This window comes from Protopterus annectens, chromosome 10.part0, assembly GCF_019279795.1.
Source record: "Protopterus annectens isolate FY-2018-M chromosome 10.part0, PAN1.0, whole genome shotgun sequence".
Lineage (NCBI taxonomy): Eukaryota > Metazoa > Chordata > Ceratodontiformes > Protopteridae > Protopterus > Protopterus annectens.
In genome coordinates this window covers 1,213,984,857-1,214,001,435 of record NC_056744.1, presented here as the reverse complement: position 1 = coordinate 1,214,001,435, position 16,579 = coordinate 1,213,984,857, and the positions used below count along the sequence as shown (strand labels likewise).

General features: G+C 47.7%; 1 protein-coding gene across 1 annotated transcript in view; it reads left to right on the top strand.

The window, feature by feature from the left end:
- AXDND1 (axonemal dynein light chain domain containing 1) overlaps positions 1 to 16,579 on the top strand; it is a 2,684,234-nt gene that overhangs the window by 773,974 nt on the left and 1,893,681 nt on the right. The window contains exon 7 of the mRNA XM_044085955.1: positions 3,625 to 3,681. Within this exon, the coding sequence (XP_043941890.1) occupies positions 3,625 to 3,681 (57 nt within the window). The remainder of the gene's footprint in view (positions 1 to 3,624; positions 3,682 to 16,579) is intronic.

The window sequence follows — 16,579 nt, the reverse complement described above, 5'->3', positions numbered from 1 at the left end:
TTTTTTCTGTGACCGGGTGATCTGATCGACTGGGAAATTCTGTGTGGACTGAGGGAAAAGGACTTGAGGGGAAGCAGGAATATGATTCCCCGCGAATCTTAACTTGGGGGAGCGAGCTTACTGTCTCTGTCCTGGGTTGTGGAGGGAATGCGAAGTTAGGCTTGGACAGGTTGCCGGATCCCCTCCGGGCCTCTGGGAGGGCCAGCCCAGGAGTACCTCCTCCTGGATGCTGAAAAGGCTTTTGTGAATCCACCCTTCTGTCCTGGTTCTTGGACCACTCCTCTGCCTCTGCTCTGTCCTTATTTTCCCGCCTTGCGAAGAATTGGACCACCTGTTACGGAACAGCAGAAAGAGTCTTGGGATGGAAATGGACACACCCTCCCGGTGTCCTTTGATAAGGGCCAAGAACCTGAGACCAAAAAAAAGAGAACACAGCAAGTCAAAGTTTGATCCACTCCTTATCACATGGCCGCATCCTTCACCTGAGGGCCAAACCAAACCTGGACCATCAAGGTTACTCCAAGAAAAAGCTCCCTAAGATATTAAGCAGGCCATAGTTAGCAATGCCCATGAGGGTTCTAAGCGAAGCAACTGTTTCCATCTCTCCCTGCAGCTGTTAGCATTAGACTACTTCCGCATGGGGGAGGATAGAGGGGGAATTGAGGGTTCCTAGCTCCTTGGATAATCTTCTTGGCTATAGCAAAAGCTCGCTGAGGAAGTACTCAGGCCTGATCTCTCCATGGTGGCTCCTTTGAAAGGTAGGAGGATGGGCGGGCACATGAAGGAGAGAGGAAAATTATTGTTGGAGAAAGCCACCCTATTTTGATCAATCCTAGACCCTTTAGCAGGAGGATGGACGGCATCCTAGAGTCATAAATTAGAGGGATGGTTTGGCACTAGGGCCATGCAGAGTGTAGAGCTGTCACGTAAGCTGGCACCATTTGTTTGGAATTAGCCCTTCGGAAGGAATTAGTGGAGGCGGACAGGGCTGGAGGTATTTAGACAAATCCCTAGGCAGTCTATAACCTGCATCCTGGGAGGAGTCTCTAGAGCATCCTCTGTTGAGAGGGCCTAGTCCTCAGAGCCAGGGACCTGAGGGGATCACTCATCAAGCCCAGTATTCCAGCCAGTTACTGGGGAAGGAACAGACTTCCTTAGAAGCCCTCTTCTGTCCTCAGTTCTAGAAACATCAGGGAGAAGACATCATCAGTCCCTTCCCAGGAAGAACCTGGCGTCCCAATGTCAGAAACAAGGGACAGTCGCAGGGAGAGAGATGTCAACATGTAAGTCAGAGAGAGGTCCTACGGGGAAGAGAACTCGAATGCTAACCAGTGGCTCTGGGGGACTCTTCATCAGAAGGAATGAACCCCTCCTCGCTCTGCGTCCCAGGCACTCCCGGAAGTGCCATGGAAGAGACAGGCAGTGGCTAGCACCTCCCGAGAAGACTCCGAGGAAGATCTCCTGGGGAGGAGGCAGTCCGCACGTCGAGCCTACCACGAGCCTCCCCAGTGCCTCCCGTCCGGGAAGGGCCCATGGAGCAGGACCACGAGGAGGCTTCACCCCCAGAGGAGATAGAGAAGAGGAGGCCCAAGGGGAACCAACCACCGAGGCTCCAAGGGGAAGAGTAACCCGAGGAGGACAACGGGGTCCCCACCAGAGGATGAGAAGTGAAGGAGGAAGGAACAGAAGGGGCCCAAACCTCTCGTCCAGAGAGAAAGTAACCCTTTCTTAGGCCAGTACCTGTGACTGACTCAAATCTACTGACTGAAGATCTAGGTGTACCCAACTCCAAACTCTAGGGCTTAGAGTGACCACAGTGGCTCACGGGGGGATGAACCTGGAGGCGGAGCGAAAATGTTGTGCCTCTAGTGGGAGACCTCGACCTCTTCCTGGAATGGTCTTCGAGCGATGGCTGATCCTGGAGGCCCCGATTCTGAGGCCGGGCCGGACCCGAAAGTATCGGCTCCGATCCCTCGATGCAGCCACCAGGTAGCGGAAAAGTGCCGATCGGGCCGAGCCGGAGCCGATTATGCCACATGAGGGCCGGGGGATCGGAGCCGATCGCCGATGCCCGTGCCCAGTGGGCCGGTGACGGAGCACCGAGCCACGAGTGGATGGCCGCGAAACGACCCAGATAGATGCGGGTGGCGTAGCACCCGATGGAGCCGCGGCTTGGGGTCACACCGACGTGTCGGAGCCCGGGCGTCGGCCACAGGCTTAACCGGCCAAGCAGCGGTTCAGGCAGATTTCACCGGAGAAATGCCAGCGCTCGCTCGGAGGCCGACCGGCCTGCTCCCAGGGAATCAAACATTTGTAGAGTCTGGGAGCCTGGGCTCTGACTGTTGGGCAAGCGGTGAAGAGGCAGGAAGAGAGGAGGCAGGCATTAAGTAAACAGGTCTGTGGAGAGACTGAGACTTTAATCAACTGCAGCTGGACACAAGACAAATCCTACAACCCTCTCCTAAATCTCACAGGAGTCCCAACACAAGAGGGGACACACAGTAGTCACACTAATTAAAAAGGGGAAAATTAAAGTAAACCAAATTTGAAATAACACACACAAAAACAAGGAAATTAACTGACTAAAATTTACTAAAAAAGGGAAACAACAAACCAAATTTATTAAAAAAATTAAAACAAGGGGAAAAAAAAAACACACACACCAATCTTATAAAAGGGGTTAATCCTTAAAATTAACAATTACTAAAAAAAAGGGGTTCCTGGGGGAAACGAAATCTGAAAAGGGAAATTTAAAGATCAAAAAAGTGCCTTAAAGAAAGAGGCTCGCTCAGAAAAGAGGAAAAGAAAAGTGCAGTTTCAAAGCATAATTTGTAATTTTCCAATACTGAGCGTCATTTCCAAAGACCTACCACACAATGTTTGGGTTTAGTGGCAAACTGAATTAAGCAGTAAGAATATTCCCTTATTTCATAACATAACTACCTCTTTGTTCCCATACATTTTAAAATTGATCTACTGTGTCAGAAAGAGCAGTTATTGCAATGGGGATTTATGGATTCTAGCAGCACTAATACAGTAACTGTAAAGAAAATTCTGCACCATTTGTCAACAGGCAGTCGTTTCACATTAGGTACTGAAATCTTTCTTAGCATGTATCTGCCTGATTCTGTCATAGCAGCTTTTAAAAAAGCAATCCATTTGATTCTGTTGCTCATGTTGCTTCAGTATTGCTTTGTGGATAATGGCTGACCTGTGACTAACCACTATCAAGTATACCTGTTAGTTTATATTAATGTGTTAAAGAATAATCAGCTGTAGTAAGATGCATGAACTATATGGACATACAGGGATACAAATACATGACAGGAAAAAAAATACTTTGACTTTCATCATTTTGTTGCATTAATTGCAAGACATACAGCTATGTTAGGGATATTATTTTAATGGTAACTTTGCCTTTGAAACTTAAAGACAGTAATATTCTTTATACAAAAATTATGAATTTCTGAAGCTAGTACATTCTTTGTTAGCAGCCAGAGGCAAAATTCTCAACAGGAAAACGTCTTAAGCCTAGGTGCTGTCATACAAAACATGCCATGAAAAAAATATTAAAATATATTTAATTCTGTTTGTCTTTTTTTTTTTTTTTTTTTTTTTTAATAGTAAATACACCACTTTGTTAGAAGATGATGAGAAGAAACTCCGCGTCTTCCCTTCAATGTAAGTGTTTGTATTAGAGCTGTTAGTGGCATGGTGTAACCCTGGAATGGTATGTGTTTTTAAGAAAACCCTATAATTGCTTTAGAGATGTCTGTTTTTTCTCATTTGTAACTCTCCAGCTTCTAAGGATGAACCAAGTTATTTTAAAAAAATTATACAAATGACTATCGTAAAAATTATCTCCCATAACAAGTACTGTGATACAAAAATGCAAGTTTGTGCAGTTATATTAACAACATTGCTAGGCTAGATTAATATAAATAACAAATGTCCTGCATTAGAATGTTATTTGGCCTTTATTTGTCATACATTTCTGTATCTGATGCCAGGTCTTTGACAGAGAGGCAACACTGCACCACTAGTTACCTGGGTTTGAGAATGAAACCAGCCTGTTTGTAAGCACACCCTGGTGGGGGGAGATAAAACAGACTGGATTGCTGACTTGTTCTTTTTGACATGGGTGGGTGCAAGATGAAGACCTTCCTTTGTAAGGCCAGCAAGTTCTGGATTCCTCTCAGGAGAAATACTAAAACAGGGCAGTATGCAATGAGGATACAAAGTGCACATACATGCTCAGCCCACACATACAAGACTGCATCCTCCTGTTGTACACCATATCCCTATATATCGATATTTTCACTGCACAGAAATGCTAAACCCTGCTCCACCTTTTTGATCTTGCATGGCAATAATCATTAACACAGTTGAGTCTGCATCATCTTTTGAAGCCAGACAACCATCCTAGTAAGGAGTTTAAATGGATTTTCATATAAAAGTTGCTTTTGGGTATTCATGGAATAGCAACATGTATTGAGAATAAAGTCTTTTGCCTGTGGATATATATATCTATATATATATATATATATATATATATATATATATATGGATCTACTGTACTTCATTGAAAGAACACTTCTTCGAAAAAAAAAAACATTAGACGCACACTTACGCGAAAGTGCACTTAACCGAAAGTGCACGTTACTCTAATGAGAAAAAATGGGATCATACCAAAGGTAATTAGAGGAGACCCATATACATTCATATCCAACATTTACCGTAAACCCAGTATGTTAAGTTGTCAATCTCGCCTTCATTCTTGCTGGATGGGTTCGGAGCCGATCCTCGGCTCCGACTCGGCACTTGCTTAGCTTGAGAACTCCTTTTACCAGCTCGAGGCAACCCTATATCCCATGATGCAAGGCGGGACTACCTCAGATCTCGTTTGCCGCTTTGTGAAGAGGTCTCCTTTTTGCCAGCTGAGGTAAGTTTGAATTATTCAAACAGCTTAGTCAGGGTTTATCTCTCCCTTGTTCCTTTTTATAGTGTGTAGTGTTTATACAGCCCACCCTATTTCCCCATATAGTTTAAAAACTTCTAGTTTTTATAAAAATTTTCAGTTAGGCCTAGGCCTCCTTTCTTAATCCCTATCTGTGTGTCTGTGTTTGTTGGGATTAATTGTGTGACTGTTTTGGGGTGTGTGTGAGTGTTATTTTTACTTTTTTCTTGGACTATGTCTAAGGAAGTAAAGGTCTCAGGCTTCAAGAAGTGTGACTCGTGCTGTCAGAAAATGTCTCTGACAGACGGTCACACTTCTTTTGTTTACTGCCTGGGGCCTTTACACCTGCAGGACTCCTGTGCTTTATGTCACTCTTTTAGCCAGAGAGTCCTGCAGGAAAGGAGGAATAAGTTGATCCTCCGTGGCTTACTAAAGCCAGAAGGTTCACCCACTAAAACGGGCCCAGTAAACCTTCTAAGCCACCTAGGGTTCAGGCTACAGCTTCTAAGCCTTCCCCGGTGGCTCCGACCGGAGCCGATCTTTCTTCTCAGGTGGTAGGGTCGGTTCCGATCGGTTCCGACACCCAATCTGCTGTTGCCTTGTCGGCTCCGGCTGGAGCCGACATATTATCCAGTATCGGAGCCGAGAAGCCTTCGGCTCCATCTGGAACCCAGAGGACGTCGGCTCCGATGGCTTCCTCCAAGAAGAGATCTCGGTCCCCTTCTTTGGAGTCTATCCACTCGGCTCCGGGGTCTCCTCTTTTGTCGGAGCGGAGTCATCGGAGCCGATCTTCGAGATCTTCCAGGCTGTCTGACCACGATTTAGAGAGGGTGGTAAGCAGGCTGTTGAAGTCGCAGGCACTGGCCCAAATCCTCCATAGCCCGTCTCAGCAGACTTCGGCTATTGCTTTACCCATTGAACTTCCTCCTCCGACTCCCCTCCAGAGTTCGGAGCCGGAGCTTCTCGGGACAGCGACCGTGTCGGCGCCGGAACCGATACATCCTTTTTCGGCTCCGTCGTCTTCGGCTCCGATCTCTTCCATGAGACCTTCCTTGGAGGGATCCGGTCGTCGAATTTCCCTTGTCGGCTCCGAGGGGGCTAGTGCCATCGGACCTTTGTCCGACCCCGCTCTCCCTCTCGGGGCTTCGGCTTTGGTAAGCTCGGCACTGACATCAGCCGCGGAGCCTTCCCTCTCAGTGGAGCCGGGAGTTCCTATTTCCTCGGAACGGGAATTTTCCGGCCTCCCGGGGAGGGGAGCCTTTGAGGTGATGAGGAGTGTCCTGGCACCTGAGCCAGGTCAACGGTCCATCCCTTTAGCTCCTCCCTCTTCGGTGCCTGTAGATGCCTCTTGCCAGCCTCTCGCTCTCAGGCCCAGGGATCCATCGCCCCAGGTTTCCCCATTGGGAATAACTTCCTCTTCCGAGGTTTCTCCTGATCCTGCAGGGGAACCCCCTCGGAAGAGGACGTGTAAGAGGAAACACACAGACTCCCCTGAGTCTACTACATCTGATACCGACTTAGATGAGTCGGAGGGTTCCCCACGGTCCCCCTCTGAGGATGTCTCCTTTTCAGACATCCTTGAGCTCCTCAAACAGAGGGGGAATTGGCCCTCCATTGACCCCTCCGAGGATGAGTCGGTATACCTGGAGGCTTTTGGATCCCGACCCTCCACCTCCTGGGTGTCTCCGCCTTCGACCCACTTATGCAGGTAGTGGCTCGGAAGGCGTGGGCTCCAGATTCTGTGGAACCTGTCCCCAGGAGACCATCCAAATTTATTACGGCCCCTACAGACAAGCAGTTTCTTTCTAAGGGTGTCTCTGTGGATGCTATGGTGGTGGCAGCCACCAAGAAGGAACTTGCGGATCCTTCAGTACCTGTCCATCCTCCTAACAAAGATTCTAGGACCATGGACAGGTATGGAAAGCGGATGTTTTCTTCAGCGACCTTTGCTATGCTCGCTGAACTACCTTTGTCACTTCACCAGGCTTCAAAGAGATATTCTCAAGGAACTAGGTGAAGTGGTCCAGGATCCTTCTGCTGCTGGGGCTCAAGAAAAGATTGCCTCACAGCTAGCAATCCTGAATTCCTTAACCCACTCCTCCATGCGGCTCATATCCTATGCAGCCGATGGAGCGAGCAGAGCCGCAGGCACAGGAGTGGCTCTTAGACGTCAAGCCTGGATGCGGCTTTGTAATTTTGCGGACCCCTTTAAGGCGTCCTTCACCAATACCCCCTTTGACGGTTCGGCTTTGTTCGGACCTCAGGTGAAGGAAACCTTGACCAGGTGTGAGCAGGACGGCAAAACTCTTTCTGCCATTGGAGTCCATTTTTCCACCCCTTCTAGACCCTATCCCAAGGGTCAGAAGGGAGGGAAGATGTGGTTCCGTAAAACCCAAGGAGCTGCGCCGGACACACGTGGTCAGTTTACCCCTAGAGGCAGAGGGGGTAACAATAATAGACGCCCTAGAGGCAGAGGGGGTCCTCAGAACCAGGGCAACAGGGAGTCTCTTCCTGAGAAGCCCTTTCAGCACCCCTGAGGTGTTGCCCGACTGTCCACCCTTGGAGGCAGTCGGGGGAAGGATTTCGCTGTACCCAGTAGCCTGGCGTTCCCTTTCACAAGATTTGTGGGTACAGTCGATCATATCCGAGGGTTACAAAATCCCCTTGAAGGTATCCCGTACCTCACCAATCCCTTCCAGACATCTCACCCGGTCAAAGGGATTTGGCAGAACAGGAGGTTTCAAAGCTCCTAGAAAAAGAGCCGTCCAGACTGTTCCAGCAGACCAAGTAGGATCCGGCGTCTACTCGAGATTCTTTTTGGTCCCCAAAAGGACGGGAGATTGGAGACCAATATTAGACCTGAGCAATCTAAACAGATTTGTCAAGAAGGCAAGATTCCGGATGGTCACGCTTCTGTCCATTCTGCCCTTTCTGGGCAAGGACAACTGGATGTGCTCCATAGACCTCCAGGACGCGTACTGTCACATAAAGATACACAGGCGCTCCAGGAGGTTTCTCCGCTTTCAGCTAGGGACCAGTCATTATCAATTCAGAGCCCTGCCCTTTAGCCTCACTTCAGCCCCCAGAGTGTTTACCAAATGCATGGCAGTGGTCACAGCTCATCTGAGATGTCAAGGATTCCAGGTGTTTCCTTATTTGGACGACTGGCTCCTCTCCGCCACCACCAAGCATCAGCTTCTTCAGAGCAGAGACTACACTCTGCAGCTTTGCAAAAGTTTGGGAATTTCAGTGAATTTCGAAAAATCTTCTCTGCTGCCTTGCCAATCTATCACCTTTATAGGCGCAGAATTAAACACCGTCAAGTTGTTAGCCAGACTAACAGATCAGAGAATTCTGGACATCCAAAAATACGTTCGATTTTATTGCAGAGCAGCAAAGTCAAAGCCAGATTGATACTAAAAGTTCTAGGTCTTATGGCTGCGGCCATTGTTCTTCTACCACTGGCTCGCTTCCACATGCGTCTTCTGCAGTGGATGTTATTCACTCAGTGGTCGTTCCACAGTCTTCCGATGAGACACGAAATATTAGTCACACAATCGTGCAGGACTCATCTGAACTGGTGGATATCTTCCCCTCTTCTTTATCAGGGCCGACCATTTGTTCCCCCTCCTCCGGTTGCCACAGTCACTACGGATGCCTCTGTGATCGGGTGGGGGGGGCATTATCAGGGCAGGATGGTCCACGGGACGTGGCAACCCATAGAATACCATCTGCACATAAATGTCCTAGAGAAGAGAGCGGTGCTTTTAACGTTGCAAGCCCTCAACGACTTTCTTCCCACGGGGACTATTGCAGTGCAAACGGACAACATGTCCGTGGTCTGGTACATCAACAAGCAGGGCGGGACCAGGTCCTATCCTTTGTGTCGAGAAGCTCTCAGACTTTGGCAATGGGCAATCTCCTCTCATCGGTTTCTGATAGCAACGCACATCCCCGGCAGGTCCAACCTCTTGGCGGACAGGCTGAGCAGAGCCATTCTCATGCCCCACGAGTGGTCTCTCAATCAATCTATAGTGGACCAGATTTTTCTGAAGTGGGGCACACCTTGTTGCGATCTTTTTGCTACACCCCAAAACAACAAGTGCCCTGACTTCTTCACCCTCTTTCCCCTACCAGGCCAACCCCTGAGAGACTCTCTAACCCAGGATTGGCCCCGGGGACTTCCGTACGCTTTTCCTCCCTTTCCCTTGATTCCACAAGTCATTCAGAAAGCCACCGTTTTGAGGGCCAAGTTGATTCTCATTGCCCCTTACTGGTCTCGACAAATTTGGTTTCTGACTCTGCATCGTCACCTCCTGGTGCAGCCTTGGCATCTGGACGCAGTTCCGGATCTTTTGATCCACCAATCGGGTCAACAGCACCGGGCCATTCATTCTCTCAACTCACTGCTTGGTTGCTCCACTTCCTTCCCTAGCCAGGCTTCCTATGATCTCTGATCCTGTCAGAGATATCTTAGTAGCTTCTTTGAAGTCGTCCACCAGAACCGTTTATGCTAGCAAGTGGCGACGTTTTTCCCTTTGGGCAAACTCCAGAAATATTGATCCCTTTACTGCTCCTGTGCATTCTGTTTTAGATTTCCTGGCTGAAGTTTTTCAGTCAGGATCTTCTTCATCTACAGTAAAAGTTCAACTGGCGGCTATTTCCAAGTATCATGTTGGCTTGCAAGATCATAACATTATGTCACATAGACTATGCAAAGCCTTTCTGAGAGGAGTTTTTCTCCTGAAGCCGCCAATAAAACATCCTCCTCTACAATGGGATCTGAATTTAATGTTAGCATCCTTGATTTTACCACCCTTCGAATCTTCTGCTTCATGTTCCTTGAAGTTATTGACCTGGAAAACTATATTTTTACTGGCTGTCACTTCAGCAAGAAGAGTTTCCGAGATTCAAGCTCTCTGCATCCGTTCCCCTTACTTGGTTTTTCACAAGGACAGGGTATCCTTAAGAACAAATCCGTCCTTCCTCCCCAAAGTTGTTTCTCAAACTAATATTAATCAATCTATCGATCTACCAGTCTTTTTCCCTAATTATTCTGACAGAGCTGAACAAAAGCTTCATTTTTTGGATGTCCATCGTCAGCTCAGGTACTATTTGCATAGAACTAAACAATTCAGGAAATCAGACCAATTATTTGTCTCCTATGCAGAAAACAGGAAAGGTCTCCCAGTATCAAAAGTGACCTTATCCAGATGGTTGTCTTCCACCATTTCTTACGTGTATTCGCTCAGAGGCAAGCAACTACCTTCTAAACCAAAAGCACACTCAACCAGGAGTCTATCCACTTCTGCAGCCTTTCAGGATAGACTACCCATTGATGCCATTTGTGCAGCAGCTACTTGGGCCACTCCTCATACCTTTGTCTCTCATTACAAATTAGATTTGGCCTCTAGGGACAGGGCCAGTTTTGGTTCCACAGTTCTCAAGAGTCTGTTCCATTGAGCCACCCAGGATACAGGTGCTAGGGACGCGGTCCCATCCAGCAAGAATGAAGGCAAGATTGACAACTTAACATTTAGAAGTTATGTACCTACCATAACGTTCCATGTTAGTTGTCTTCTCTCGCCTTCTTTCTTGCATCCCTCCCTCCTTCCTTCCCCCTGGCCTGGACAGATCTTGAAGAGTTTCCTCTTCTCAGGTTGTTCCCTCCTGACTCTTCTTTAGAGGAGTCCTTTGTTAGGAACTTGTTTTTCCTAGTTCTACTAGGTTAGTCCTTAGCAGGGTATTTTAGCTACCAAACGAGATCTGAGGTAGTCCCGCCTTGCATCATGGGATATAGGGTTGCCTCGAGCTGGTAAAAGGAGTTCTCAAGCTAAGCAAGTGCCGAGTCGGAGCCGAGGATCGGCTCCGAACCCATCCAGCAAGAAAGAAGGCGAGAGAAGACAACTAACATGGAACGTTATGGTAGGTACATAACTTCTAATTCAGTAACTTCTATTTACATTACAGAAGTTTCCATTCTCATAAACAAAAGGCCAGCCTGGTGAAAGGACAACTAGTCAGGTTGTCCTGCATGATTTCCAACAATGGCCTTTGTTTTAAGGAGATTAATTTATTAAAGAGGATGTTCTTAAATGGGGGTAATCCAGGATCACTTTTGGATAAACTTATTAAAGAAGTGACACAGTTTAGAATTTCAAGGTTGGAATGCTTGACCTCCAAGCATCCATCTGCTGGTACGAGGATCCCCAGTTCTTGGGAGAGGACCCTCATTTTAAGGTTTGAAGGACACACACACACACAGGTGATTGCTAGTATTATACTTAGCAACTGGAACATTTTCAGAACCAATAAGGATATTTTTAGAAAACTGGCAAGCAGCCCCTCTTTGTTTACAAAACTGGTAACAACATTAAGAATTTATTGCAAAGACCCCCAGTTATTCAGGGTGAGACCCATGGGGACAGAAAGGGTACCAGCAAATATGGGAGATGTGCCTATTGTTCCTTCATTTTGGAAGGAGACTGCATTTCTCTTTGAGGGATAACATTCAGATCTGATGTTATCTTTTCATTATTCCTCACGACTGGGTCTTGAATCTGATCCAACACTACACAAGACATAGATCCGAGGCTCGAGCTCCTCCCTTTCCCATAATTCCCTTCTGCACTCTAACCCTCCAATCTCGTTTGCCTCATTTATGCATGGATGTGATCCTTGGCTCTTGAGATGTGTGCGCTAACTGTTTTCAAGTATTTTTCAACTAATTGAATTTTCCTGCTTTTGTGCGTTTCCGGTTGTGTGTGTCTGGCCAGGGTATGTCTGAGAAGTACAGACCTTACAGGGTCTAAGATTTGCACTTCTTGTGTGCATAAGATACCTAATTCTGATGCCCACAAGAAGTGTGTCTGCTGTTTAGGGGCCAACCATCTTGAGACTAATTGCTCTGTCTGTGCAGCATTCAACGCTCGTGCACTGGTGGACCACCGTAAGAAGTTACTATTGAAGAGCATGGTTCAAGGGGATCTTCTTGTCTCTAAGTCCCCAGCTACATCAGGCCCTAAGGACTCTAAAAGGAAAGCCCCATCTGCTTCCCTGGGCGCTTCTCCTTCCTTGGCTGATAAGCAGCCAAAGCTTTTGGCTCAGATATCTTGACATCCGAAACTGCCTTTGGCTGTGTCAGATTTGACATCTCCAAATCCAATGGTAGGTTCCAACATCTTCTCAGAGCGGAGGTCTTTGCCTCTGATTAGAGGTAGGTCCCCATTGGATCCACGTGCTCCTTCGGATCCGAAGAAGGTGGTCCAGTAGGTGTCAGACCAATACTACTTTTTGAGGGCTCTTCTTCTCCTTTGAGATCCAAGCAACACTTGGCTTCTAGGCCTTGGAGACAATCTTCAGATTGTGGACATCATAAGTCTGCTTCAGGGCCCAGGCTTGGATCCCCAACCAAGTCCACCCATTCCTTGACTTCCTCCAGATCCTCCAGGAGCCTTTTGCCCACGGATATGGACAAGATGATGAGGAGCTTCCTCAGGGTCTAGATAGAGATGGGTCTCTTGGTATCTCCAGCCCACTCTGGCTCGGCGAGATCCCCTGCCCCGAAGTTGCCTTCTCCTGTGCCAACTGTCCCTGTTTTGGAATTCCAGGACATGGTTCATCCGAGCGAGGCATTGAAGGGTCAGAGGATGTATGCTTTTCCGACTCTATCAAGGTCCCTAACCAGCTCGATTCTGTTGCCATCGGATCAGAGCAGGTCTCTGCTCTGAGATGTTGGCACTGGGTCTCTGGGGAGGGGAGCAGGTCTGGGCTTATTGGATCAATTCCTTCCCTTGGGACAGCTTGGGCCAATACTGTCTGGAGGGTTGGGACCCAGGGTTGGCTGCACTCCTTATTCCTAGGTGGTTTCAGCTTCCAGGGATGGTGAGGGAGTTTTCTTGAGTCCTTCTGCCTTTTGGGTGGTAGAGCAGACTTTCTCCAGTTCTGGCGCAGCATCTTCCCAGCTACCTGGTCCATACCAGCCTGTCACTATTCTGAGCCCTGAGTCCATCCATCCTGTCCAGGGTCAGTCCTTCTGAGGTAGCCTTCAGATGGCATCTGACCCCCAGGGGGTTCCCCCTCTTCCGAGTCCTCCCCTGAGCCCCACACAGAGAAGGTGCCATGGAAGAGAAAGTGTAAGAGGAGGCACTTGGACTTACCCATGGAGTCCCTCACTGAGGACACAGATTTTGATGAGGAGGATGGATCCCCCAGGTCTTCGCCAGACATCTCTTTTGGTGATATTTTGGAACTGTTGAAACACAAAGGCGGATGGTCTTCCCAACCCCCATCTTTGAAGATATCTGTGTTCCTGAAGGCTTCCTGGACAGGTCTGTCTACTTCCTGGGTGTCCCCCCTCCCCGTGGATGAGCTCATCAACCTTATTTTGAACAGAGAATGGAAGGAACCTGACACCATGGAAACGGTCTCCAAGAAGGCTGACAAGTTCTTGAGTCACCCTTCTGAGAGGATGCATTGGAGCAAAGACATTCCAATTGTTGCCATTGTGGTTGCCATGGCCACCAAAAAGGAGCTGGCTGAACAGAACTTCATTGTCTATCCCCCAAACAGGGAGTCTCTGGCGATAGACAGACATGGGAAGGGTGTCTACACCTCAGTCACATTTGGCTTGAGAGCTCTTAACTATGTGGCACACTTTACCCACCTCCAAAGAGACCAGGTTGCTGAACTAACCAAGATGATGTCTGCGGAGGACCTAAAAAAGATCTCTCCCCAGCTCACCACTGTATCCTCTCTTGCTAACTCGTCGATGAGGTTAATCTGTAATGCTGATGAGGTTACCTCTCGAGCAGCCAGTGCAGGCACTGCCTTGAGGCGTCATGCATGGATGCAGTTGTGCAGGTTTGTGGAGCACTTCAAGTTGTCTTTCATGAATGCCTCCTTTGATGGTCCCTCACTTTTTGGACCATCAATCAAGGAGACTTTGACCCACAGTGAGCAGGAAGGGAAGATATTGTCAGCGGTAGGGATCAAGTTTTCTACCCCCAGCAGTCTTTTTCCAAGAACCAACATGGAGATTAGAAATTTTGGTTCCGAATGTCACAGTGTTCCTTCCAGGATGCTCCTGAGGATTCCTCTTCCAGGGGGCTTAATGGTAGATGCTGCTGCAGAGGCAGAGGGGGTCCACAGAACAAGGGCTTCAGAGAACCATTCTCCAAAAAGCCCTTTCAGCACCACTGAGGTGTTTCCTGATTGTCCTACCCTGGAGGCAGCCGGGAGTCAGTTCTCGTTACACCCAAACACCTTAACAGCCATAACAAATGATCGGTGGGTACTCAATATCATATCCAGTGGCAATTACATTCCCTTTTCTCCACTACATCAAGTCCCAAGAGAATTCTTCACAACACGCCACCCAGTCAGAGGGAACTGGCCCAAAAAGGAGTTCTAAAACTTCTAGAAAAAGATCCAGCAGGGCAAATAGGGTCCAGAACTTACTCTCACTTCTTTTTGGTGCCAAAAAAGACCGGTGACCTGCATCCGATTTTGGACCTTAGTGAGTTGAATCTGTTTGTCAAGAAGTCGAAGTTCCAGATGGTTACTGTTCAATCCATCCTGCCGCTTTTGCACAAGGATGAGTGGATGTGCTCTGTAGACCTCCAGGATACCCGATATCACATCAAAATAGACAGGTGTTCCAGGGGTAATCTGCCCTTCCGGCAGGGAGCCAATCATTTTCATTTCAGAGCCCTGCCCTTTGGACTCACCACAGCCCCCCCCGGGTGTTTATGAAATGCTTGGCAGTAGTCGCAGCTCACTTGAGACTGCAGGGATTCCAGTTTTTTCCATATCTGGGCTTTTGGCTCCTTATGGCCCCTATAAGGCATCGACCAACATTAGCGATGCAGTACCTTTTGGAGCCCTTCAACAACTTGGGAGTTATGGTCAAAGTGGCCAAGTCAAAACTAACTCTGGTGCAAAATCTGGCGTTTATAGGAACCTAGCCCACTACAGTGACAGAAAGTGCAGTATTGCCCCCTCAGAGAGTGGATTTATCCAGGCAGCAGTTCAAGGCAATTCTAGAGATCCATCGCCACAGGTGTATCTCATTCCCAAGGCTCTGTGGAACATGTCAACAGCTATCCTCCTTGTACTGCTGGCGAGATATTACATGAGTACTCAAGTGGACACTAGTAGTCCAATAGTCCATTCTCTATCATTCTGTGTCTATGCTGATATGACTGACACTCATTTGCAGACAACATCTTCAGTAGTGGCTTCTTTCAGAGGACCTTTTCAGAGGCAGATCTTTTTCACTTTCCCCTCCCACGGCCACAGTGACCACTAATGCATCCCTGCTAGGGTGGGGGGGAGTTTTCAGGGCAGACTGGTCCAAGGCACGTGGTCCCCTACAAAGACCAACTTGCACCTAAATGTTCTAGAGATTAGAGCAGTGCTCCTGATGTTGCCTTCCTCTTGGGATGATGGCAGTTCATACAGTCAACATGTCAGTGGCCTGGTACATCAACAAGCAGGGGGGATATGTTTTTATCCGCTATACAGAGAGGCCATGAGAATGTGGGAATGGGAGATTTCTTCCAGTTGCTTTCTTCTCGCAACATACATACCCGGGGAGTCTCTACACAGTAAGTGGAAATGGTTTTCCTTTTGGGCTACTGAAAGAAATCTTGACCCCTTCTCTGCTACAGTTTGGATATTCTTCTGTTTTTATCGTCTCTTTATCAAGACAGTGCCAGTTTCTCTACCATAAAGCTGCATTTGGGTGCCATTTACAATTTGCATGTTAGTAGGGAGCCTACTTTTTACTCCAGACTATGCAAGGCTTTCATGAGAGGTGTGTTTCTCTTCAGGCCCCCTGTCAGAGATCCTTCTCCTCGTTGGGATTTGATTATGGTTTTGTAGTCTCTCACTCAAAGTCCATTTGAGCTGGCTCATTCCTGGGATATTAAGTTCTTGTCCTGGAAAACGGCCTTTCTTGTGGCCATAACTTCGGCTCAGGGGGTCTTGAACTTACAGGCTTTGTCATCCAAGCCGCCATACATAATTTTGCACAAAGACAGTGTGGCCTTGAGAAATAATCCTTCCTTCATGCCCAAGGTAGCCACTGAAACTAATATCATCTAGTATATTCAGTTAACTGTCTTTTTTCCGAATCATTCCAATACAGGTGAATACCTCCTCCATGCACTGGATGTACATGGGCAGTTAAGATTTTACTTGATCAGGACTAAAGCTTTCAGGAAACTTGATCAATTGTTTGTAGCCTTCTCTCTGAACAGACAAGGTCAAGCAGTGTGTAAGGTAACAGTTTCCAAATGGATTTCAAACTGTATTTCCACAGTTTTTTCTCTCAGGGCCTTAGACTTATCACATCCGCCCAGGGCTCGCTCTCTCTCAGGTCGGTTGCTACCTCATCAGCCTTCTCTGCTAAGGTGTCTATAGATGACGTTTGTGCTGTGGCCACTTGGTCCCCTCCTGGCACTTTTGTTTCTCATTACAAATTGAATAGTGTCTCCAGAAACAGAGCATCTTTTGGTTCCACTGCTCAGGCACATCCATCCATAGGGCCGCCCAGGATATTATCATAGCTGAGGATTCTGACCCAGTCATGAGGAATAATGAAATGGATAACATCAGATC